The sequence below is a fragment of the Agelaius phoeniceus genome, chromosome 1 (genome assembly GCF_051311805.1).
Source record: "Agelaius phoeniceus isolate bAgePho1 chromosome 1, bAgePho1.hap1, whole genome shotgun sequence".
Lineage (NCBI taxonomy): Eukaryota > Metazoa > Chordata > Aves > Passeriformes > Icteridae > Agelaius > Agelaius phoeniceus.
This window is the reverse complement of record NC_135265.1, coordinates 102581439-102608767: the sequence shown is the minus strand read 5'-3', so window position 1 is coordinate 102608767 and position 27329 is coordinate 102581439. Positions and strand designations below refer to the sequence as shown.

General features: G+C 38.6%; 1 protein-coding gene across 12 annotated transcripts in view; it reads right to left on the bottom strand.

The window, feature by feature from the left end:
* PPP4R1 (protein phosphatase 4 regulatory subunit 1) overlaps window positions 1-27329 on the bottom strand; it is a 63495-nt gene that overhangs the window by 26325 nt on the left and 9841 nt on the right. For 6 of the 12 annotated variants that reach the window (XM_077184128.1, XM_054638622.2, XM_077184145.1 and 3 more), the window contains 4 exons: window positions 21615-21750; window positions 16668-16774; window positions 2680-2822; window positions 1183-1329 (listed from right to left, as the gene is read on the bottom strand). In XM_077184128.1, the coding sequence (XP_077040243.1) occupies window positions 1183-1329; window positions 2680-2822; window positions 16668-16774; window positions 21615-21750 (533 nt within the window). Of the gene's footprint in view, window positions 1-1182; window positions 1330-2679; window positions 2823-16667; window positions 16775-18349; window positions 18394-21614; window positions 21751-27329 lie in introns of those variants that run through there. The other 6 variants (XM_077184149.1, XM_077184153.1, XM_077184175.1 and 3 more) reach the window with 4 other exon arrangements.

Sequence of the window (27329 nt, the reverse complement as noted above, 5' to 3'; positions counted from 1 at the left end):
TTGACAATTAATATGCTTAAGAGACTTCTGAGTCCTGTATGGTTTAAAATTAATTACAACACCACACTGCATACATGCAACTCCCAAACATAAAATTCCCAAAGAAATGTATCACACCAAAAAAAAACCCTCTTCCCTATAACTGCTCTTTCATTCTAATTTGTGCTGAAACTTAAAAAAAAAGCTTTAAAAAGCAAAAAGAATTTTACATTTACCATTCCCCACCATGTCAGTAGAACTACTTACATTCATTCCCCTATAATAACAAATGATGGCTTTTCTAACCTCTAGGGGGTTGATGAGGTACAGAAATTTCTGTCAAGTTTCAATACCTTCAAAAACATGAAGAAGATAAAACTAATCTGCTTATACTTTATTCCCTTATGTAGTTCTAAGCTTCATCAAGAAGCACTAGAAATTTGGTGCCAAATCCAACAGTGCTAGAGACTTTTTATTGTTTATCAGTCCAGCCACTGTAGGAAAGTAAAATATTAAATGAGGTCTCTCTCAAGCAAAAAGAACAGAAAAAAGTTCACCCAGCAGAAAGCAGCAATATAAATTGCAATAAAAAAAGGAAACAAAAGGGCCTACATCTGCCATTTCTCCATTATAAATTAACTCATCTACTAACTATTTTAATTCAACACATACATTTTAATTACAAAGGTTGTGTCTAATGCAAAAAAATGGCCACCAACCAACCAACCATGAGTTAATCAACTCAGATGCTTATTACTTTGTCCAATAAAACACCACAAAATCAATAAAGAGAACACACATACAGCAAGGAGCAACAGAACTGAGGCATTAAAGCTTTTGAACTGATGGAAATTTTCCACACAGGCAATTTAAACTTCCATAAAATAAACAGACAAACATTCAAAAAACTAAAAAGCCAACACAGCAGATGTTTTAGGAGTCAATAAAATTATCTCCTGCACTGTCTTGTCCAGCTGGGGTTTTTTTAAATGGCATATGTAAGTTTTTGAATTTAAATCTTAACTTGACCAGAGTGTACAGCACTGACACAGCACAGAAGAAGTTACAGATTTGTTACGGAGGGGGAATATAACATTTTCTTTTAAGTAATGGCTGTGCCACTTGGAAACACACCACCCCCACTGCACTATCAAGCATTCAGGCAAATTTTTGGCTGTGTGATTTGGCACTGCTGTTACTTACAGCCACAGCTTCTGTCTTCACATCGTCGTTGCTGTCCGGAGCTGTCAGATCTATCAGCACAGGGCACACTTTGGTCTCCACATCGTATCTCTCGATGAGCTCTTGCTCCAACAGCACTAACAACGCTGCCTGGCTTGTTTTTCTGACCTGCCACAAAAAGACAAAAACTGAACCAAGCAATTTCAAGACAGTTTTGTTTTTTGAAATACATGCGTGCTGTATTTTGGAAGCTGTACCTATATACCAACACACGGCAGCACTAACTGCACACAGTGACAGGACAAGTGCTCCACAAGTGCTTCTGCAAGCACTTCAAGTTTGCTGTCCTGTGTTTTGGGAAGTATGGAGGTGGATACCTGCTTTAATTGACAATGTGCAGGTGTTTCTTGGGTTCACACACAATTTGTTTTAATGTCGAAAAGAGCAGTCATGGCAAATTTGAAGCAAATGTGCAAAGAAAAAGCAGCACAATTAATGGAGAGCAACAAATTTCTTATACTTAACAAATCCTCTTTTTCTGAGATTAACAAGAAATAGGCTGGCAAGGAGAAACTGTGTTTATTTCCAATGCCTTTAAATTCTAAAACACATTTTTGCTTAGTCCCACTTGAAAAAAAATTGTGCAAAAATAAGATACCCATTACTGATGCCATAGCTTGCTAACCCCTACCTCCAAAAGGAGTAATTTCACCAGAAGAGAAAACATTACATATAGCAAGAGACTACACATACTGCAATGCAGCAATTTTGGAAACACCTTTGAGCTTTTTGTTTCAGAGATCCACAGCCCAATGAACTATTTAACAGAGGTTAACACAATGAAAACAATTACTGAATCTTCTAGCAGGAGAACATCAAACAAAAGTAGAGTTGTTGTATTACACATGAATTAGCAAAACAACTACTAAGAAAAATAGGTTTGGGTAGTTATTTTTAACTCTGTATATTTTGAAAAGGGCAGGGAAAAAAGTGACCAACTCAAGAGGCCTAAAATATTGGAAATAATGTCTCAACTAGCATTAGTCTAGTCTGAAATGACTGGAGAAGCCTCAAAAAAGCTTTGGACAAGCTAACTTATACATGCAGAGAAACAAACCACACGAGCTCAATCCAAAACGTTTATTGGATTGATATACAAATAATGGTAATGAAGGTACATCATGGTGTTAAAAAACTGAATTATACAAAGGACTCCGTTTTTTATTACTACTATTCCTTTTTTGCCACAATTTAAGTTATGTAAACTTGTCTAAATGACTAATTTTATCCATATGAATACAATATCAGATAAAAGGCCCCAAATCAGGACAGATCACATTAGATGTAAAAAACTGTCATTACATTTTCTTTAAATAAATTTATAGTACCATGTATTTCATGTCCATTCCAAATCCTTATATCCCAAAATATAACACACTTTTACCATGCTAAATTTAAATAATTTGGCATTGCAACAGTATTGCACCAGCTAGCAAACTACTCCTACCAGAAACTTACCTGGTTATTCTGGTCAGCGAGGTATCGCACCACAATCGGTAGCAGGTATTTGGAAAAAGCATAAGGGATTGAAGGTCTGTTTTCTTGACAGAACATAGCAATGTGAGGCACCTGTTCCATCAGTTCTGCCCGCACTGTTGGCTCTGTAAGGGTCAAAACAAAACCAAAAAAAATGGCCCAATATGTTTACAAGCACGCTCCCAGATCCTTCAAGAGTAAGCTTCTTACAGCACTCTACATACAAAGTATGCTCTCAAGTGTTCATGTCAGTGTGTTTGTCAAGCTTCATTTTGACATCTTTTTACAAAACCAGATAGTACACTCTCTGCTGCTGAACTACTAAAGTCACATTCTCAGTAATAAAATCTCACATTCTCAGTAATAAAAATGAAGAGGTGTAAGACACACAGCCATCAAACATTATGAGTATCAGAATGTGATGGTGTTCACAGGGTTCTTAAGATGAAGGAAGAGATGAGAATGTTGACTTCATGTTTCAGAAGGCTTGATTTATTATTTTATGATATATATTATATTAAAACTATACTAAAATAATAGAAGAAAGGATTTCATCAGAAGGCCAGCTAAGAATAGAAAAAGAAGGAATAACAAAGGCTTGTGACTGACCGAGACAGTCCGGACAGCTGGACTGTGATTGGCCATTGATTAGAAACAACCAACATGGGCAATCACAGATCCACCTGTTGCATTCCACAGCAGCAGATAATCATTGTTTACATTTTGTTCCTGAGGCCTCTCAGCTTGTCAGGAGAAAAAATCCTAAGGAGAGGATTTTTCAGAAAATATCATGGCTACATCAGAATTGTCCAAACTCCCTACGAGCATCACCTACTTCACAGAAACCTCCTATGCTGAAAGTCAGCCCAGAACTGGCACCACTGTGAGCAGACAGGAACTGAGGGGGAGTATGGGCCACGGCCTCTCAGGAAACATCCCACTGAGCAAGACAACCAGCCATAACCACAGATGCTGTTCTTCATTTTTTGCTTTTTAAGGCTACTGATGTAATTGTCAGATGGAAAAGGAAAGCATCTTTCCAGCTGCTTCTACTAAACCTTTGAGATGTGTTTCTCACCAAAGTTGGTGATTATTTAAAAAATATTTAATTAAATTTTTTAATTCAAGAAATGGCACACTGCCTGGATGAATCGTAATCCCCACAGAATATGCACATACATCTGGGGGATGAGAGAAGAAGCAAGAGAAACAATACAGATGTAGATTCAATTCCAACTATTAGAAAAACAGATTCAATGAAGAAGCAGGACCTTATTACATGCCTAACTTCCCCCTGGGGATAAAAAAAAAAATCTGAACTGAGTACCTCTGCCCTTTCAGGATTTGCTGATATATGCAGTTACCACTGGTCAACTGATTACTTACAAAAAGACATAACATCAGTTACTCTCAAACTACACTAATTTGATTTAGAATATTTTAAATAATAAGATGTATGTGTCACAGGATAGATACATATGCCTTACTGAATTTTTACCTAAAAGTTGTTCAGGCAAAAATGGTATAGCCTGAACCATCTTCCTTGGAATACTTGTAATTAACATGATTCACTAAAAATACAACCTTTTGTTAAACAGAAGCATGCAACATGCATTTGTATTTAACGTGGTGAATGTGTGCAGCACTTGGCTTTCTTGAACACTGGCTACAAGTGTAAACTCAGGTCTGAATAAAACATAACGAAGACAAAGCAAGTCCCCTGCTGCGTGCAGTCTTTTCTTCGCTGAGAACAATGAGAACAGAAAAGATCACTGCACACAAAGTAATTAAATGCCTATGGGCTCCAGTTCCTTCACTATAGACTTAAATTACTTTTCCTATAGAAAAACATAACAAAATCAGAGTTGGAGGGGACCTTTTAGATCATGTAGTTCCAACCCCTGGAGGCTGGGGTTCCACTAGACAGGTTGCTCAAAGCCCTATCCAGCCTGGGCCTGAATACTTTCAGGGTTACTCTGGAAAGTTTATGAGTTGCTGAACAAGTTGCAAAATACAAAATTAAGTCTCAGACAAATCAATATCATATAGGTTTGCTGTTCATGACAATAAAGTTAAAAAGTCTTCCAATTTCTTCTGTATCTCTTCCCAAATGTTATCACGAGCACACAGGAGAAAAACATTTTTGTTTAAACTTCAGATGTTCTGAAACATGTGCAGGTTGAACTCCATAAGCAATACTGACATCCTGAAGTTCATATTGAAGAAGTCAGATCCCAAAGAACACTATACAAACTATGTGCAAGTTTTAGCAGATCTAACAAAAATTCACACCTTAACAAAATGCTGGACGCTAGTTTTGTGATCAAACACTCCATTTGTAGCACTAAAGGTAACTAAGTTGACCAAAATATGCACCTGTAACTAGGACAAACTAATAGTTAATGAGATTATTGATTCTGAAAGTTGGAGTCGCCATATCATACTAATGCAAAGAAAGAAAATATTCCTATTGTAATAACTCATCTTTTGCTTCCTTATAAAAATTTGCCAGAGCAGTCCTTAGAATATAAGGAAGAGAAGGTGAAATTGTTCATTAGGATGAGGTGGTGTGGGGGGGTCAACCAAAGTAGATCAGGTGCTTTCAAGAGTCAAGTCAGCAAAAGTAACTGTTTTCTTCCTACATTTAATTCAATTCTGGTCCTTTTATCTGACAAGGCCTGGCTTCTTCAGTTCTGGAAGATGGGTTTGAAGTGTGCCTGAGAAAGGAGTTCTTTCACATGCCAACTTTGACACATCAATGTGGTTTTTTTCCACCTGTGTGACAACCTGCTCAAAGGTAGCTGAGTTAAAGAAGCCTTGCACCCTCCATTTGCAACTGCCCAGTATCCACTGAAAGCAGAGCAAGAGATTGTCTCTGCAAACAGGCTGTACACAGCCCCTCTCCCAAGGGCAATTTGAAAAGGGTGTAGGTGGCAAACAGAGCAAAGTGAGTAACCATCAGGCTGGGCAAGGAGGACAGGAACCTGATGGTCAAGAAATGGGAACCAGTGCCCAAAGCCAGGGCTAGAGGAACTCATGCCCACCTTTCCTAGAAGGATGTTATTTCAAGACATGCCCAGGAAATGATCAATTGGCACAGGAGACTTATGTAACAATACTTATCCCTAGGGTCTTGTTCTCCCATCTTAGGACTCATGCCTTGTTTCTTGTAGCAGACAGAAGATGACTGGGGGAAGGGAGGGAGAGAGGGCAGAGGTCAAAGGAGATGGAGAGTAAGCAAAATCAATCTGACTGAGGCTGCATGCGTGGCAGCAGTTCTTCTTAAATGGCTTCTAAATTTGCTTCGGGCAGTTCCCACCCTCCCAGACACAAAACCTGCAGCTTCCATTTATGCCAATGCTACTGTTCATGCAGCCAGACAATAAACCATATCAAAGAACTGATCTAGCTGATGCAGCTTTTGCCTCACCACAGCAGCATAATTAAACAGCAAGAACTGGCACTTAATATTGATCTCCCTGTGCAATCACATAATTCCCTCAAGTAGCAGAATTGTCTGATGATGGAAGCAAGCAATGGTAAAAGAAGGTGCTAGAACTGAGGGAAAGAAGCAAAATATTGGGAAAGCAAATTTATTCCTCCTTCTAGTGTGAAGCTGTGCAAAATGTTCAAACCAGGCTCTTCACAGAGTAACTGCACACTACTCATTTGATTGCAGTCTGAATTCTATCTTGATGCTGAAGAAATAGCTCTGCAATCAAAGACAACAAGAACTCTGTATTAAGTATATCAAGAGCCGTGTACATACTTTGGACACGAGGCACTCAAAATGGGGAGACTGTTTCCATACCTCTTTGACACCTCCAAAGTTTGCCCACCCACTGATAAAGAAACGGCAACACTCCCTTTCCCTAAATTGATGAGGTTTGCTGTGAAACAGGATTTATACATTTCTTTATGAAGCACTCCAGCAAGAGTGCAGGATGTACCAAAGCCACAAGATCCTTTTCCTTCAGAACAGGGTTCATCTATTATGCAGCACTTATGTCAGCTGCCTAACAATACTAACGACCTGCAGATGTAAAGTGAGCCCCTTTCTTCCTGAGCTACCAAGTCAGCTCTGGCTTTGTGAAGAACACGGGCAGATGAGATGATGCAATTAAAGATTTGAAACATTCATGCCCAGGAGTGAATTAGAACTGTAAAGTCACCTTAGTTCTTACATTCCCTAACTTTTAAGTACCCAGCTCTGGGATCTTTGTACGGTCGATTCAAAGCAGCGAACAAGGAGGGCTGTGTAGGGAACTGGCTGTGTAACACAACACTGTAATTCGCCATCAAAAGGCGTTTGTGCTGTTCTGGGGAATTACTGCTGCTATGCAAGAACCTGAACCTTAAGCTTACCAATTTAGATAAGAGCTCAATTCTTCCAAAGGCTGAGGCATATGTTCCAGTGTGTACTGAATAGAGCCTAATCTTGCAGTCTGATGCAGTTACAGTAGAGCTTTTTTTTGCATTATGTTTCCTTAAGACCCAGGCAACAATGCCAAAAAAATCTACTGAAGTCAGAGTGCTTTCTTATTCCCTTCATCTATCCCTCAGCTTTGTCTTTAGTTTGAACAGGTGGCAGCTCCAAGCAGGGATTCCAGGAGGCTTCAATACATAACAGTGTCGGCCATTTCAGTTTAAACCTCCCTGTTGTTTAAAACCAAATTTACAGCTTGGTCATCATTGGTGTTAGTTTTGGTCAGCATTAATTTTCCTCATGGTAGCTGGTACGGGGCCATGTTTTTGATTTTTGCAGGAAACGGGGCTGACAAGGGATGTTTTATTTATTGCTGAGCAGCACTTAGACAGAGCCAGGGCCTCTTCTGCCTTTCACCCCACCTCACCAGCAATCAGCAGGAGACACACAAAGTGGGGATGCAGCCAGGACAGCTGATCCCAGCTGACCAGAGGGACACCCCAGACCATGGTGTCAGGCTGATCATATAGAGCTGAGGGAGAAGGGGGAATGGGAGGAAGTTTGGAATGGTGGTGTTTATGGTCTAAAGTCACTGTCAGGTGCGATGGAGCCCTGCTCTCCTGGGGATGGCTGAACAGCTGCCTGCCCATGGGAAGGTACGAATTCCTCTCACTTTCACAGTGAAGAAGGCAGCTTAAACATTGTTTCCAGCACAAATTCAAAACATGGCCCAATATTAGTTACTATGAAGAAAATTAACTCTACCTCTGCCAAAGCCAGTAGTTATCAACAGAGTGAACAGTGCACAGCAGTTACAAGTTGCTTTGTAAAGCATAAGCTCATCCAGCTGGGGAACACGTCTGCACCTCTGTGTTTTCTGCACTGTACAATACAGTCAAGGACCAGGCTTTCACACAGTATAAACTAACCAGGAGGAGAATTCTGCTTCACGTCAACTTTCTATTTTAGGCAGTCTGGAAAAATCTCTGTACAGCTAAGTTCTACATAACATTTGCCTGGAACAGTATTTTTCTGTTCAGCAGAGGAAGTATTTTTAAATGATCTTTTCAAACAACCTCTTGAAAGTACAAAGTCTATCTATTCCTTAAAGTAGCAATCTACTAAAAAGAAACCTTGCAATCTGTTAAAACAAAACCTTTGAAAATAAATATTAATATAAAATACTAGATTTCCTTACTCATTAGCATTTTATTTCATTCTATCATATCTAGTGTATTATCTAGATACAGAATTACACTGAACCGAGTTTTAGGAATCAAGAAAAATTAAGAGAATGACAGAGGACACTGAAAATAGCTTCCATTTCTTCTGTTCATTAAACAATTTGGAAAAGAAGTTTCCAGAATAAAATGACACAGTTCTACCTCTCTTCATGTCCAGATCACACAAAACCATCAATATGTTCAAATCAGCATCTACAGAACCTGGGCAGACTTTTTTCTGCTTAAACAAACACTCAGTTTTAGTTATTTCACAAATGACCATTCAAATCAACATCCTAAACTGACTCTATAATCATAGAAGTAATTAACTATTTCTTCTTTATCCATGAAAAAAACCATTTCCCCTAAAATCTGACACCATCTCATGTAAAGTGCCAGCACGCTCACTTGGCTACTCCTAGCACATACACATTTATAGATCAGCTTGGATCTATAAATGTCTAATGTTTATTTCAGCCCTGCTGAGGCTTTAGTTCACTCTCTATTCCACTTCAGCTATGAGGCAGTAAAGCACCACCATCAGCTGCATACTGAAAATTAAAAAGGGATTATTTTAGAACTGCACAGAGTAATACCAACTAATTGCTTCTGACCAGCTATTTATAAATCAAGTCATTACTCAGTGCCACCCCACAACTAGATTTATTTCACAATGCTTTATTCTGCAGCAAAGTACAGTATTTAAAAAAACGTCTGCGGTGCTTTCATTATCCCACTACGACCATTCTGAAATACAAGCAGCAGTGAATTTCCACTAGATTTGTGAGGAGTTGTAAGGTTTTTGTGTTGTAAAACTGTATATGAAGAACAACCACTGATGATGCTAAAGCTGCTTTAACTGACAATTTTTATGGAAGTTTTAAGGACACCTGAATATTACTAATATTGCCCTTTCTTCTTACTAAGGGTTGTGAGCAACAGGGAAACATGTAAGTGCAAGGCTTTGCATTAACACTTCAATTCAATAAAAGAGTAATTCACAGAATCACAGAATATCCTGAGTTGGAAGGGACCCAGGATCATCAAAGTCCAACTCCTGGCCCTGCAGAGGACCACCCCAAGAGTCACACCATGTGCCTGAGAATATTGTCCAAATGCTTCTTGAACTATGCTAGGCTTGTGCTGTGACCACTTCCCTGGGGAACCTGTTCCAGCACCCAACCATCCTCTGGGTGAAGAACCTTGTCTTACTATTCAACCTAAACCTCCCCTGACACTGCTTTATCTATCCTCTTCTTTCCCTAGAGATAGTCTTCCATTTCCCTCTTTTTTTCCTTCTTTCTACAAACACACGCATTTTCCCTTTTGATTTCTACCATTTCCCATTTCATCCTTCCCTCTGACTTTTCTACCTCTTTTGAAGATAAAATAAAAGCTCGACAAGTGGAAATACACTGCAACCAGAGCCCATCCCATTTAGCTTAGGAGTTCAGCAGAAAGGCTGATGCATGTGCTGCTTCAGTAGTCAGGCTCTTTTCTCCTACTAACCAGCAATGGATTTCACTACTGACTGGCAGAGCAAGAAGTGAAACACAGACTAATGAGCGAGGGAAAAGTCATCGTTAGTCACTCATCAGATGCATGGAGAGGCAAAAGAAGTTTACATCAAGCTTAGGAGAAAATTCTTAGTGTAGCATGAGGTGGGAGATGAGGTAGGGAAAATCCTGGAACATGAAGATGGGGAAGAAAATGCAGCTGGAGAAAGGCAAATATTATCATTCCCATTAATATTGCTTACATATGAAGATTTTTGTTAAATTAAATGCTGCACTATGTGCTGTTTGACAGGTAATGTTGGCATGCCTCAAAATACCAACAGCAGTAATTTAACCTACATTAATAAAGCCATTCAAGCACACTATTAAGTAATTAGGGTTGTGAGGCCATCAACATTAAGCCTGATTATAGACCTTCAAAATTTAATGACCAATTAGCCTAATAATTGTTTTCAAAATCAGGTTGTTTTGGAAACTGCATTTACAAGTGATTCTTTGCAGTAAAGAGATTACTTTTCATTCAGAAGAAAAACATCCTAGCTGGCTATATTCAGACAAATAAGCACCAGCCCTTCAGGATGTCATTTTATTTTCCCCCCATCATTTCTTTAAAAAGGTATCTATGCGTATCTATTTCATAGTAAGCTACATTACACAGGCATTTTAGGAACAAAGATACAGACTTTCACTTTTAAAGAAACTTCAGAAAATAAAATTTGAAGCTTCTGAAGCCTCTTGCACACTAAGCAAAATGCCAGTAATGCAGTAATTCTGGCTGGGGCTAACTTTCAAAGCCAGTTAATTGCACTTCAGCACACAGTGATGAAATCTTGTATCATCTAAGCCACTCACAAGCTGGTACCAAAAAAAAAAAGTTTGAATTATGCTTATTTACTTAAGTCAATAACTCAGACATAAGGCCCTTGTTCAAGCTCTCACAAGCCTGTGGCCAGTGTACATTTGAAAATGAAGAAGACCCAGCTATCTTAATACAAAGATAAGTATTTTTTGATCTAACAAGGGTTTATGGGGGATAACTTAACATTTGCCAAGTACTAAGCTTATATGTCAAACTACTTCTTAGCTTGTATAGATTCAAAGACCCCATAAAAAAATCTAAGTGAGAAATCATACCTAACATCCCTAAAAAAACAGAGAAATTACAAAGTGATTGAACAGCAGATTCAAAAGCATTACAAGGTATCTTTCTTAGCTGTCACTACTCTAGGAAACTTGGTGCCAAAGACAGCAGGGATGTCCAGTTTAGGACTGAAAAACACCCAAATTCCATAGCAGAATCACAGATTTAACAGCAACACCCAAGTACAGCAATGAAGACAAACACAGAAGTCTTACAAATAACTCAGATTCAGAGAACAACTTTCTTTAGCAAGTAAGGGCCTTGGGGGCAGGGGATTATTCCCTAAATTCCACTGATGGGTTTCCTCCATGGAACAGCTGTTCTGTGCCATATGCATACAAGAGCAGCACATGACAAGCACTGCCAACAAGTTCTGCCAGCACTGGGAGCAGCTCATGTCCAGTACCACCTGAAGGGGGTATTTTTTCCCAGTAGAAACACATTTTGATGTTGTGATTGATTTTAAGGCTACAAGTGTAAACTGGAACCAATTCATTACCAGGAGTCCAAACTACCCTGTCCAAACTGATACTGTCAGGAGAAGGCACTCTTTATATCATTTGTATGTGCAAACACAATGGTAATCAAAACTCTTTCACAAAATACAATTCACTACAACTCTGCTCAAAGGGTTCAAATGAATTTCCATCAAAACCTCTTTCTCTCAGATTTTTTTTTTTACAAAAAGCTTTTATAAAACCAGTTTTAGAGCTGATATTTGCTTTTGCCATGATGCCTCAAAAAATGTGTCATGGCTACCCAGTTGGAATCTCAATATATGTATCAATCATAGCAAACTATACTCACATAATTTTCTTCCATCCTACTATAATATTTGGACCCAGATATTTTTCTAGTAAAGAATATTTTTATTCCACATTAAAACAGTATTTAGCACAACCAAGATGACATTTAGGTTCTTAAAGTTTCATCACAGTAGATGAAGAATGAAAATCATTGGAAATTCTCCTGCTTTTAAACACAGAAATGGCTGTCTCAGCATAGCCCCAGCTTATTAAAAGGTATTAAAAACAACCAAAACAAACCTGAAAAAAGCTAAAAAAAAAAAAACCTAAACCAAAAAACCACAAACCCAAAGAATTTTTAAAAAACCCTGAGACTGATTGTTTTTCAAGCAAAGACCATGTCTGAAATACATCAACCCCACTACAAAATTTCTGAAAATGCAAGGTATTAACAGGGCAGAGCACTCTCTGGGCAACTTTAGGATAGCCAGTATTTCTAGTTCACTGCTGTACCTCTACTTTAGAAAACAGCATGAGTAGCCCAGAAACAATAGATATTGTGTATCCTGGGTATATTCTTCAATTCTAATCTCATTATACCAATTACTGTAAAAAAAAATTGGAAAAAAAAATCTGACTTTCTGTGACTTGATTTGACAAGAGAAGACAAAGAGCTCCAAATGTTAAAAGAACTGGCATAAGACTGACAAGCATCAACAGTTAGAAATGAAAAGACTTGTACTTAGTCATAGATTAGTTTGACTTGCAAGTTTGTTTTTATTTTTATTTATTTAAACATTTAAACGCGAAGGTTTGACTCCAGGAGGGGTCTACCCATACAAATACCTCACCCTAACCAAGCAGTTAAAACACACAGGCACTTTTACAATGTTTTCTTGTTCTAAATTCAGGGTCTTTTATGTTTTATGGACAAATTGGAAAAATAAATACTGTAAATGGAAAGAAGCAAGACAAAAATTAAGACATCTAATAGTAACAACCTTAAACATACACACACAAAAACCAAAACCCCTGCAAACAAAACCAAAAAGCCAAAACAAAACAAAAAAATCCACTGTGCTCTAGTATGAATAATAGTCAAGCTCATATATTAAGAAGATACAAAGCAGATCAAGCTCCCTGTTGAATTTTCACATGGTTTAAAACACAAGGCTATTCTAATAACCTGTCTTACCGAAACCAGCCAAGTCCAATACTGCAACTGCTCGAGGCACAAGACTCACAGTTAAGTTTGCAGAAATTTAATTTGTGGGGCAGCTGCAGAATCCAGCACTACTAGTTTGGCAGATCTGAGACAACTTCTACAGTGCAGGAAAAGCCTGAACTGCTGCTTTTACTGACGCTGAGAAAATATCAGCTCTGACTAAAAATGTACCCCACCCTCGTTAAAGGCAACAAATTGATTTGAGCTCAACTCTTGGCTTCCACTACACTTCTGCCTAAATAAACTTCAATTTGACACACTTAGTTGGTCACCAATGAAAAGCCTAAGGCTACAAGTTGCTGCAAGAGGCCATTTTCCCTTGGACACATCTGTCCTATTTTCTAAACTGAAGAGGAGCATTCAGAAAGTGTCTGATGCTCTAAACTATTCACAGGGCCACACAACCAGGCAACTGTATATGCAGATTTCAGAAGCAGAGCTTTTCTAGGAAAGCACTCTATAAACAGTAGCATGCCACTGTTCTCAATTAAAGACACATTTTATTGTAAGTGAATAGTGACTTTTTTTTCCTTTTTAGAGAATCCTTGGAGAGGTACTCAATACAATTATGTAATGCTTAAAACAGGCTACTTTTCCTGGCTAAACAAGGACATTCCCTCAGAAAAATAAAACCATGCATTTTAAATTAAGACAGTAATGACCGAATAAGAGAAATCAGCAGAATATATTTTTACCCTTGGAAAGCATTATCTTCTGCAGTTCCAGAAGAAGTGAGAAAAACTAACAGACATTAAATAGAAGAAACATTTTCTTCTCATTCAAGATTTAATACAAATTTATCTTCATAGCACACCAACAATTAAAAAAGAATGACCAGATCTTTTCTGATGTTCTGCTACTAGATTTTCTTCCTTCTGGTATGTCAACTGTATCTAGCTATGTTGAAATCAAGCCCTTAATTCTTTCTAGATAATTTTTAAACCAGAATTCTGCCACAGCTCTGTCCACATAATTTTTCCCTTCATGCACTTCCCCATGACTTTTTAAGCACTCCCTTTCTTTCACATTTGTTTTTAATTTTTCTCTTGCTTTTGCCTTTTATTCTAAACACTCAGCAGTCTCAATATATTGATTAGCAACAGACACACTGGATCTACAGAGCCTTCCTACTCATTGCAAAGAGGGAGCACAAGCAAGCTCAATACACTGGATTTCACAAGCAGACTTTTGGCATCTTCAGGGATCTGCTTGGTGGAGGTACCATGGGATAAAGCCTGAGGGAACAGCTACACAAGAAAGTTAGTTAATATTCAAGGATCACCTCCTCCAAGTTCGTGAGCAATACATCCCAACAAAGAACTAGTCAGGCAAGAACACTGGGAGGCCTGCATGGATGTACAAGGAGCTCTTGGACAAACTCAAGCAAAAAAGAGGAAGCCTGCAGAGGGTGCAAGCAAGGACTGGTAGCCTAGGGGGAATACAGAAAAATTGTCCGAGCTGCCAGGGACTGGGTTAGGAAAGCTAAAGCCTTAAAGAATTAAAACTGGTCAGGGATGTCAAGGGTAACAAGAAAAGGTTCTATAGGTAGAGCAGTGATAAAAGGAAGACTAGGCAAAATATGAGTCCTCTGTAGGAGAAAGAGGGAGACCTGGTTACCCCAAACAAGGAGATGGCTGAGGTACTCAATGATGTTTTTCCCTCAGTCTTCAGTGACAAGTTCTCCATCTGAGTTCCAGAAGGCAAAGGAAGGGATTGGGAGAATGAAGAACTGCCCACAGAAGAAGATCAGGTTCAAGATCATCTCAGGAACCTGAAGTTGCACGAGTCCACAGGACCCAATGCAGTGCATCCACAGGTCCTGAGGGAACTGGCAGAAGGAGTGGCTAAGCCACTATCCATTGTATTTGGGAATTGTGGCAGTCCACTGAAGTTCCCACCAACCTGAAAAGGGAAAACAAACCCCTCATTTTCAAAAAGAGAAAAAAAGAAGACACAGGGCCATCTCACCTTGGTGCCTTAGCAAGACCATGGTGCAGCTGCTCCTGGAAACTGTGAGAAGGCACATGGAAAATAAGGAGGTAATGTGTAAGAGCTAACACAACTTCACTAAGGCCAAACCACTCCTGGCAAATCTGGTGGCTTTTTACAATGGGGTTAAAGTGTTGGTGCATAAGTGAAGAGCAACTGATCTCATGTACCAGGACTTATGCAAAAATCCTTGTTTTTAAATCAGAGAGACATAGATTTGAGAGATGGCCACTCAGTGGATAAACAGCTGGCTAGATGGTTGCACTCAAACAGTTGTGGTCAACAGCTTGATATTCACGGGGAGACCAGTGACAACTGGAGCTCCTTAGGGGTCAATATTGGGTTCAGCATCCTGGTGGGTGACATGGACAGTGGGATGGAGAGCACCCTCAGCAAGTCTGCCCACTACACCAAGCTCTGTGGTGGGACTGACATGCTGGAGGGAAGGGACAGCAGCCACAAGGACCTTTACGTACCTGAGAAGTGTATCCATGTGAACCTCATGAATTTCAACAAGGCCAAGAACAAAGTCCTGCACCTGGGCTGGGACAAACCTTGGTACCAATGCAGGGTTAGTAGAGAATGGATTAAGAGCAGCTCTGAGGAGAAAGATTCAGAGGTGTTGGTTGATGACAAGCTCAACATGACCCAGCAATGTGCAGCCCAGAATGCCAAACACATCCTGAACTGCATCAAAAGCAGCACTGGCCAGCAGGGCGAGGGAGAGGATTCTGCTCCCCTGCTCTGGTGAGACACCATATGGAGTGCTGCATCCAGCCCTGGGGATCTCAAGATAAGAAGGATGTAGACCTGTAGCAGCGAGTCTAGTGGAGGGTAATGGAACTGATCAGAGAGATTGAGAATCTGTCCTATGAGAGAAGGCTGACAGAGCTGGGGCTGTTCAGCCTGGAGAAGAGAAGGCTCTTGGGAGACCTTACTGCAGCCTTCCGGTACCTAAGGAGGCCTAAAAGAGAGCTGGAGAGGGACTTTTTACAAAGCCAGGTAGTGACCTGATAAGCAGTAATGGCTTCAAACTGAAAGAAGGCAGATAGCAGAAAGTCTTCACTATGAGAATGGTGAGGCACAGGAACAGGTTACCCAGAAGCTGTGGATGCCTCATCCCTGGAAGTGTTCAAGATCAGGCTGGATGGGGCTTTGAACAACCTGGTTTTGTGGAAGGTGTCCCTGTCCATGGTAGGTCCCTTCCAACCCAAACCATTCTCTGATTCTATATTTGCATCTTTACCAATTCTTGCTGCTTCTCTTACCTGCATGCCTGGTTGCCCAAAAAGGTGCAAAGGAACAACTTCAGCATTTAAATTCTATCAAAACTTATGAGAGTGTTGCACAGATGGTTTCCAAGTTTATTTTCAAGGCAAGAAACAAATATCGATCTACAAATCTAAAATAATCATGCAGATCTTTTGAGTAGCAAAAGTAAATAATAAAAGCTACTAAAAAATGTACTATTGGAAAGCTGCAGTCCTACATTTTGAAGGGGTGTAAATCTGTTGATGAAAACAGTAAGGAAAAAAGTCATCTTTGGGGGATGATTAAGAAAAAATAAATGTTACACTATTTATTGAATTTGCAGAAGCCTCGTTTGAATATTGGAGAAAGAACATACTGCTTCTGTGCTAATCACAGGTTTACAACCTCTGATTTTCCCCCATCAACCCAGTAAAATGTTTAGTGCTACCTACCTGAATCATCAGCTAATCTGCTGATTCTCTCCAACACAGCAATACAATCTCTCTCATCATCACTGACTTCCTTCAAAGTGTCCAGCAAACTTCGAGCCACCATTTGCCTAGTTTACAAGAAAGATTAAAAAGAAGCATTATTTGTGTCCAGAAATACAGCTAAATCAAAAAGTTGTGAATCAGAGAAATTTCTTACACCAAATAGAATTTTATATATATTCACTTAAAATTCAATTTATAAATTATAGTAAGTTTAGTTAGCCCTGCTTTGGGAATTCTTACTTCTGATACCTGGCATAATCTTAAAGAATTGTAACCTTTAAATATAACATTAAAAGTATCCCTTTCATTTACAAGGATAAGAGAAACCAGCCACCAAGACCAGAAATAGTAATCATCTTCTAAGTGGGCAAACAGGAGCTGAATGTTAGAAGTCAGAATCAGCCTTCCATCCATCCTCATCTGTGACGTCCTTAACTTGTTCCATACAAAGCAAAGTAACACTAGTGTCATTAAAATGTTTTTAAATAGAACTCTGAATTTATTTCAGAAAAGCATGAATAGTCAAGCCAAAGATTTTCATACCAATGGTGCTATAGTTGACATTTAAACCAATGGTGGTTGACATTTAAAAGTCAAACTTCATTTGAATGCTATGGGTACGTACTGTGAAAATAACATGTACTACCCAACCCATGTGTACCTGAGACATACATTAAGCAAAGTAGAAACATTAAAAAATATTAAATAAGTCATAATCAACTCAGTTACTACTTCAAATGCACAAGAAAATTTTCTATGGATTAATTTATGAGTGATGAGATATAGTCAGATTTGGGATTTTGTCCTCCAAGGTTCTGTCATAGCCTGTGCTACAAAGTCATACCCGTCAGGTACCTAGACAGCCCTGAATGCAGCTGGGAATGTGTGGCAATCAACCTTTCTCCTCAAAAACACCCTGCAATGGCATAACTCTTTTCTTACCCCACTGGATAACATGGGTCACATGTCAGTTCAGAGAGCTAGCAGAATTATCCCTGGATAATGGAATCGGAAGGGGCCAAGGAACAGTGTCCAAGACACTGGTAGATCTGGTAATGCCCTGGAGCAACTCAACAAAACACTGAAGTAGCAAGTGTCAGGTGCCAGGTAATTACAGAAATGAAGGACAGAAACACTCCTAGGATGTAGCCTAGGTAGAAGCACTGCTGATAAACAGCAGTGCTGTAGACAAGAGCGGAGGCATACCTAAACTTTATTATGTTCACTACAAGCAGTGAATGTGAGCAGTGGTCAACAACTTACAAGAGAACAGATGGTTACATTCCTAGTGCACAAGGGAAGCTCAAGAACTTCACAATTCCATGCAATCAGAGAAAGGCAGGAGGTTTCCATGAATTCCCAAAGCTAAGCACACATTTTCTCCTACTGAAAATCAGTAATTTAAATATTGCACATTGGCCAGTTGCAGAACTATTTTAAATTAAACTGTTTTGACATACAGATGTATAAAATCTTCTAAAAAAAACAAACTGAAGAAACCATTTGCCTTTAATTAATTTTTTCTCCCTCACTCTTTTCAACTTGACAGAAGTACATCTCTCAGCAGAGATCTTGATACGCAGTTAAAATTCAGCCATAAAAACCCTAACAGAGGGAAACAGACTGCATGACACACTAACCTAGAAGCAGAGTTGACTTGGTCTTTTTAAAGGGCTGGACACCTCTGAAAAGAGAAGAGGAACAGATGAAGCAATTTCATAAACCAGCCTGTGTGGACACGTGTCTCCTACATATTTAATGTAGTCTTGGAAAGTGAGAGACAAGTCAACTAACCCACTGAGTCTCAGCAAGTGAGGAACCACAGTAAACAGCACTACTGCCAAGATGTGCTTTGGTCTGAAGAGAAAAAGCAGCAATAATTCCTCATATGAAATGAAGGATCTGTGTTCAGGAACTGCCTCACTATTCAAATAGATTTATTGGTGAGTGCTCTACACTTCCGAGCCTTCTTAATGAGGAATGGAAGCAAGTCCAAGGCAAAAAAGATTAAAAAAACCCACAAGTGATTTTAACACAAAAAAACCCAAAAAGAGACAAAAGCTAAGCTCCAAACTGCACCAGCAACTAGCAATTGGTTTTTAAAGCAAGTAGCAAAAAGGAATCATCATCCTTGTATGTATGTACACACACCAGTGCTACCAGACACAAGAAGACTCTGTGTTTCAGGGTGATGGCTTTGGCTTTCTGCTCAACATGTACTCTTGCTGCAATGTGATGTTGGATTATTAAGGCATATCCTAGAGATGCTTCTCAAATCTGAACTGAAGGCTGCCTCTTCAATAATCACACCACAGCCAGACTCCCACTTGCCTTATTTTGCAGACAAACAATTTATTGTAATATTTGTCAGGTTCCCCTCCATTCTCATAGGCAACATCTGTGGTGCTCATGAGCAACACCTAAACCAGTAAAAATGTAAAACATAACATACCAAAAGTTGTCACAAAGCAAAACCTTCCACCATTTGGGAAGCTGTTAAAGGATTCCCTACTTCTCTCTCTTTCAGTTAACCTTATGAGAAATCTTACATATTTAAACAAAGAAGACATTGCTATTTCCAAGCCTCATCTCCTGAAATTTTTTAGGACACAGACACTGATTCATTTCCATCTCAGAACAAATGGCTGAGAAATCATGAGCACTCAAGGAATCCACTTAAAGGAGACTAGACTTTTGCAGCAGTTGTTAAAAATCCCTTCACTTTAATCATTCAATATAATCACAGACTGCAAATATGCTGCATAGGTAGATGATTAACCAGACAGAAAAGGATAATAAAACCAAATGCAAAGAGAAATAATACCTAAAATGAAACTTAAAGATTAAAACCTGCCATACTAAAAGCAAATTCATCCAATTAAAGGGGGAAAAAAACATCTTACCCTAATTTACCCAGATTCAATGATTGTGTTTCAAGAATTTGGAATGTGTAATATGAAGCTCCCACAGAAATGCAGGTTCCAGGTCACAGAAACAACTGAAGCATTATTAACTCAATCATAGTATTTTAAAACTTTTAACTACTCATTAGTAATTGGATGTGCTGATACCATACAAAGACATATGAATAAATGAATGTAATTGAATTAATCTTTTTCATATTAAATGCTCCAGTTCCTCTGCTTAGCAGAAATCCCTCCTATTATTCTGAGACTGACTAATGCTGAATCATCATAAACTGACTGCAGTAGTCACTATCATTTATTGTGATCTAAGTGCTACTCAGTTATACCATTAATAATTATCATTTGCTATTTCCTGTATTTTCTAATGCTAAATAACAATAGGCTACAAAGGAAGCTAGGATTAAAAAACATGTTTGTACCAGCAAAAATAATCCAAACAAGCAAACACAGGGGAAAAAAAAATCAGGAAAAACTAGTTAGTCCGACCACCTTTCCCTGCAGGAAAGCACAGGGTGCATAAAGCTGGACAGAGCAATTAAAAGGATTCCCAGTTGATGCATGCCCATAACCAATACAATCCATACTGAGAAATCACCGTTTTTTCTTAGGTGGGCAAGTAAGATATTAGGAACAGCACTGCTGGTTAAAATTCAAGATAGACAACTTGAGTTTCTGAAGATACACAACCTGAGTTTCTGAGTTTGTTCTCCTTCCTACTGGCTTTTATTATATAATTGTCACCTGGAGACCTGAACGCTCCTCTTCCCTCCCTCCCCATGAAAAGCCAAAACATGCAAAAACTCTCTCCTGGTAGTATAACTGTCAATTTCATCTTAAATTGTAAAATACAGCAATTTTGGATTTCGGGAAAAAACAAAATTTGAAAATGATGCATATTTCAGAAGTTATATGTGCATACAGGTTTATGCAGGTTATAACAAGAGAAACCATTCTGCAATTTTCAGCTTTGATTCAATGGTATGTTCACACACGTAGTGTGGAATTTTAAGTACAGTTCACGTGACTTAAGTTAAGAACAGGGCTAAATCCTTTCCAAACCCAGGCCATGAACAACAAAACAGAGGCTATCCTATTGGGTGGTTGATCACAGACTTTGCTTCTGCATATTACTGTATTAAGAATTCAGCATTAAAGCAAACACACTTTATTAAAAGCTTACTTGAAGCCCAAACTAAGCCATGTTCAAATAAAATACCAGAAAATCTCAATGTTAACATATTTTATACATTTCTGTGATCATGTTACCATTTACAGTTCCAATTAAAATAAACTATGGGCTTGAATTTCTCCATTTGAGTGCAGAGCATCTGAGAGCAAGGGGATCAGGTGGGATGTGTGTCTGTCTGAAGTATGCTACAATACCTGTGCTTTTAAATGAAACAACCATCTCAGTGGCATCTCATTACAGAAATAAAAAGGGGGAAATGCAGAACACAGTATTAACTGGGCAAGTTCAGTTTCAATAACCAGAAGCAGCAATACTCAAGTTGTAAACTACAGAGGAGATTGACAGGAGAAAGCCAAGAACTTCATTTCAGAATCAATCTCTTGGCTGTTCATTATGCTCTCCTGACCGTTCATGAAGTATTTTCTTAAACTTACTTTCACACAGAGTTATGGATGGAGTTTACGATAACCTTGCAAGTCCTGTGCCAACAGGAATGTTAGCATCTGCAAAAAAACCTAAATTATGTTCTCCAATTAAGGAAGAAGTTCAAGAAGTCCTTTACTACAGTTGCTTAAAAGGTGAACTAATGTTTTTCTGTTATCATTAATATTTTGCTCTCTCTAAATAGGAGGCGCATGAGCAAACAGAAGGAGGGGTGGAAACTGAAGTTTCATAAAGGTGTTGGGTTTTTTGAAATTATTTGTATTCCATGCAAATTAACTTCAGTCAGATTTGAATCAGATGAATAGTTTGCATACCATTAGCCAGACAGACATTTAAAAAGCATACCTGTTAAATATGTTCTCACTTGCAGCGTACTTGTCCAATCTTCCCAAAGGCGTCAACATCTCATCTTGTGAGACAAAGTCCAGGGCTGAAGGTATAATAATCACATCAGACTCTGAGCTGTAGTCATCCACACCAACTATCAGAGACATCAGAAATATTCCTTATAATCACAGTAGTTTGACACTAAAATGATGTCTGTTGTTGGTCTGAAATACAGAAATCTAGGCAAGGTCCCATTGACAACATATTTAGTAACTGCATCACATTCTCCCACCACCTTCCCCAGCCCCCATGAAGTCTTTTCTATACAAGTGTGACTGATGATGTATAAATGGATTTTGAGTCATTTTCTCTAAGTTCCCAAGTAAGATTCATCACTAAACTTCCTGAGTATTTTTATACCTGATATTTTTCTCAAGCAAATTACTTTTATCCAATTGTAAAGTCAGCTTTTTTTTGAAGACACGAACTCAAATGATAGCTGCAAGTAGCCCAAAGTTTATACAACATGATCTAACAGACCAAAAAGACTTTGTTCTAAAACAGAAAAATCTAAACTAAGCATGTCAAAAAAAATCAGAGCGTGTTGCTAGATCTGGCTACCAAATAAAATGGGCACAAGTCACTTCAATTACTGCATAATTATTAACCAGCAAATCATCAGGGAACTTCATATACATTTATCGACATAGAACCAAAGAAGTGGAAAAAAGTCCAATCCTGTTCTGCAGAGCTACTTAAGAATGACGATTTGAATTACCACTTTTTAGTTTCTGTATGCCCTCAAAACTGCTCTAAAACTCAGTCCCATAGCAAACACACACTTCTGGCTGCAAATGAGATCACCTGTTGGAAAGGTCACCTCCATTAGTCCTGAAAACACAACACAAAAGTACACTACCTGTACTCTTCAGTCTATCCAAATCTCCCTGAAATGCCTTTTCATAACTTGCAAATAGAGAGGATCAGAATGCAGACCTACAAGTCCAACAACAACTTTTTTAAAATGAACTCTACAAAATGAAGAAAAAAATATTATTGTCCTCTACCTTCTACACAATTATGCTGTGCTATATAAATTGCTTACCAAATAGTGTGTCATTATTTTCAACATTCAGAATACATAAACAGCTACCACTGCCTGAACATCTTCCTTACTGTACTTCAAATGTCAAAAGACAAATACTGAGCTCCGGGAGAGTTATATTTTTAGTCATAAACTAAGGTAATGGCACCCTTTTAAAAACTAAGTAATTCTCCCATTTTCTACATAGGGAATCCATGGACATCAACTGATCCCGTCCTTGCACAAAAGACCAGATTTTGCAGTTGCTGATAGGACATTAAATTCTTGCCAGAAATCAAATGAAAAAGTGATGGGGAAAGAGCAAGAGTGTAAGAACAATCCAAGAGATGGGAGAAAGTAAGAAAGTGAACTAGGAGCCAAAGGAAATGGAAGAGCAATCTGAGAAGGGGAATTAGTGGTGTTAGATATTTGTAAGGTAGAGGATAGAATAACGAACTGCAGGGGGAGGAAGGGAAGGCTGAAAAGAAAGATCAGCTGCCAAAAGCTATTGCAACACAAAGGGAAAGTGTTTAGCAACTCCAGGTTTACATAACTGTTTGAACTTGTGTTTGGTTTGGGTTTGTGGGTTTGTTTGGGTTTAATTTTTGTTGTTTAGTTTGGGATTTTTGCAAGAATCTGTTTTATTTTCACAGGAAGTGGGAGGCGAGTAAAAATGAACTCATAGCGCAAGCTAGGACTTTATGCCAGGTTAAGTTAACTAGGAACAGGCTACGTCCTTTCACAGGCTCACAGGCCTTTAATTCAACCTACAAATCCAACTGAAAGCAAGGATTTTTCTGAGTTTCTAGTTCTGCCATCTCACACCTAGACTATTTCAGTGGAAGAGATCTTCAACTATCATCCAGTCCAACTGCCCAACCACCTCAGGGCTGACCAAAACTTAAATCACTTCCTTCTCCACTTCCCATTCTCAGGAATCTACAGAAAGTGATGAAGTCACCCCTCAGCCTCTTTCTCTCCAAACCAGACAGTGCAGTTACTTCTATGACAGGGTCTATTTTTTTTTCAGTGTCTGTTGATCATACTGTAAATTTAAAAACATAAATTAAAGAAAGTATGTCAAAATACCAACATAAAAATAACCAAACTGCTGACAATAGTTACTTAACTATCAAACTCATGAATACAAAAAAATAAAATGCTGACCATTACATGCACCACCAATTTTACCCACTCAATTTCCCTGTTCCCAACCTCAGCCTTGTTCTATGTTCCTCCTTGTACCCTCTAAATTTATTTTTCTACAGTTTTTGCCTCATGAAACCAGTTAAGTCAATCCAACTGCTAAATCCACTCAATATCAGATGTAAATATCAATGATAAAAACATGAGCATTTGCTTACAATTTATCTGTTTGATGTCTCCTACTAGTTCAAACTGTGAGTTGTGTGGATTTTGCTCTGCTGAGTTTATTAATTGTAAAATTAGGCTTAGCACTACATTGAGCTTGATATGCCTGTGCTACCAAACAACATTTATTATTTAAATAATTCCAGCATCTCAGCTCATAGTCATAGAAGAGATCATTGAAATGACAGCATCTTGATTAATACAACTATAATACAGGGAAGAAAAGGGTGGTAAAAATATCAGCACATGAAGTATTACAGTTCTAGTAAAGTGCTGTTACATTACATACTTATTTTCACTTTCACAACACCTGTACAAGTCAAAAGAGACAGTCCATTCTAACAAAGAACTCAACACAGACTAACAAAGAATTCCAACAAAGCCCCTCACATGGATGCTGGTCTTCAACTTGCCACAAACATCAATCACCAGCACCTGACCACTCCTCATCTAAAATGCATAAAGAACATATTTTGCATTATTCAATTAACCAAGTCACTGTGCTGTTCCCTCCACATTACACCAAAACAGTGACCAAAAAGGTTGTTAACTGAATATTGCCTCTTCAGCCCTACTCTGCTTTCCACCCAGCTTTGAGCACTTGACTAAGCACCACAGGACCTTCTGTGAATTTTACCAATGCAAGCCACACACCTAGACAACACAAGTGTACTGATTTTGGCTGGGACAGCATTAAAGTTCTCCACAGTAGCTTATATGGGGACACTTTGCACATTTCCAACCTATTCACTGGGAGGGCATCATGAGAAATAGAAAAGGCCCTGACAGTGTTTAAGCCCCGTCTTCAACAGTAACTAATACATCAGTGATTTATCAACACTGGTTTCAGCACAAGTCCAAACCATTGTCCCAGATAAGGTATTATAGAGAAATTTAAACTCTATGCTGGTCAAAACCAGTACAAATTCTGCTTAATTCAAATGCAGAACACACAAATTTCTTCCCGCTTCAGAATGCAGTGCAGGTAACAGGGCCATGTACTACTTATCTACTGCAGAAAAACTGTAGGTCAATTTTCTTATTTTTCTCCACTTTTTCAAACAGGTACAAGTCTGGACCAAATCCATAGAAAGCATATAAGCTACAAGACACCACTGGAAACTAATGCTAGTGCAGAGCCTTTACTACCTTCTAATCTGGTCTTACATGCTCAGACGTAAGCATGCAAAAGTAGAGCTAGAGAAAACAGGAGTTTCCATCAGAACACTCTATCCCAGGAGTCCAAAGCCACTAGTGGTGTGCAGAGGAGAAACAGCAATTGTACAATGATGTCAAAAGCAACCACAGTGCTTCTATTTCCATACATTCAAGTACCAAAGCAGAGCAAAATGAATACACTCATAATTTATCCAGACAAAGTTTTCAAGTTTCTCTTCAAAACTCTACGCAATGACTGCCAAACACAAGGAAGCATCACATAACAAGACAGGCACTGCCTTTTGCTTCCATGTCTGACTGCCATTAACTTCTGTTGTATCACAGAAGCCAAGTAACTTCTCCTCTGTGCACCTTCATTTTCCTATCAAAACATTTGAGTGTTTTTTTGTAGAAGTTGCTCAAGCTTGTCTATCTATCTTGCAGCTGGTCCATACTGTACTGTGTGAAAATATACATTAACATTCGCTGCTTTAAGCTCTCCTGTTTCCCCTAAGCTCCCCTCGTTTTATGGCAAGGATACAATAATGTGACAGAGTTATTAACTAATGTCAACTATACAGCAATCTTGCTGAGGCAGACTACATTTAGGGGTGCTTAGTCAACCACTGCCAAGCTTGGCTGAGCATACAACAAAACAGAGGTCCATTTAAAACTCAGTCCCCTATAAAACCACAGCCTCTAGGCCAATTTTCAAGGTAGTTGGCTTTTCTACTACATATCTCACCCTCATAGTATCTTTCACAAAGGTCTCTCATGCTGAATCTTTTACAGAGAGGTGCACAAAACCACATTTGAAAAACATAACTACTGTTTTTTCTTATTTAATAATGCAGACACAATTCTCTACTGTAGACTGTTCAGTAATGAGGCTTATATGTATTCTTCTTGTTCTTCCATATTTCCTATGAGCCCCATGGCAGAAACATATTCTTCTTTGTTTTGGCATAGAAACTCAGTGACAAGAAGTCTAATAAAAAAAATAAGCAACTTTCAATTCTGAAAGCTGAAAAACAAACAGCTTTAAGGATTCAAGATTTCCAGCTAATATTAACAGTTCTCTCATTTTATCTTCTGTATCCCCAAAGAGTTCTCATGATCTATTGCAAAAACTATGTGGCAGATATATCTACTAAAATGGACAAACTTTTATTCAATTTTAGCATAAGCTACTTATTATGCTCTACATCAATTGTTATCATATCTATATTCAGGATAATACAGCACTTATATGCAGAAAGAACTGAGTTCTGTTCTGCTGTTCAGGCAAGTAATTTTTCTGCTTAACTGTAAAGCAAGAATTGTAATCTTATGAGCCCAGACATTTGATATCATGACCACAAAATAGCAGCAGGTTTTGTTCTAAATTATTGCCCTCCATGCTACAAGAGAATAAATCCACCTTAGGTTCAGACTTCTGCAAAACACAAGTAGTATTCTCAGCCCTTCAATATTGTAAACACATTCATTTCTATGTAACTTTCTGTAAGAAACATCACTTTGATTCTGATGTGCTGCAAAGTGGTGTTTCTTACAGAAAGTAAGAAAGTTTCTTACAGAAATTCACCTCACCATGAGCGCTAATGCTTGAGCATCTGCATTTGCTCACATCTGAACTCACTACTCTTAACTCTTTCCTACTGCATGATGTCCCAGCTCTGGTTCTGTGGTGACAACACAGACCAAAGCATCAGTGACATTATTTCAGATTAATTTGCTACCACATATTTATTGCACTGCTTCAGTAACATTAACCAACAGCTACTGCAATGGCAATCACACAAATTTTACAAAATGTGTAGCTTGTCATTCTGAATTCTACCATATTGCCTGCACCATCCAGGCATCACTCACTGGTCATCACAGAACCCACCATCACAAAGCAGGAGCTGTTTTTTCCATGAGACACTTAAAACCTACTTTCTCTGTTTTCCTCCTGCTGCAGTCTGAGACTGAAAATGCAACTGAGAAGCCACAAGATGTATTATTCTACTTGGCAAAAGTCATCACTGCAAGTGATAATGTTAGATTCCAGCCCACCTACCATATTAGCAGAAACAAGAACCACCCTTCTCCTTCTGTGTTTCTCCCCTAAATTAGCC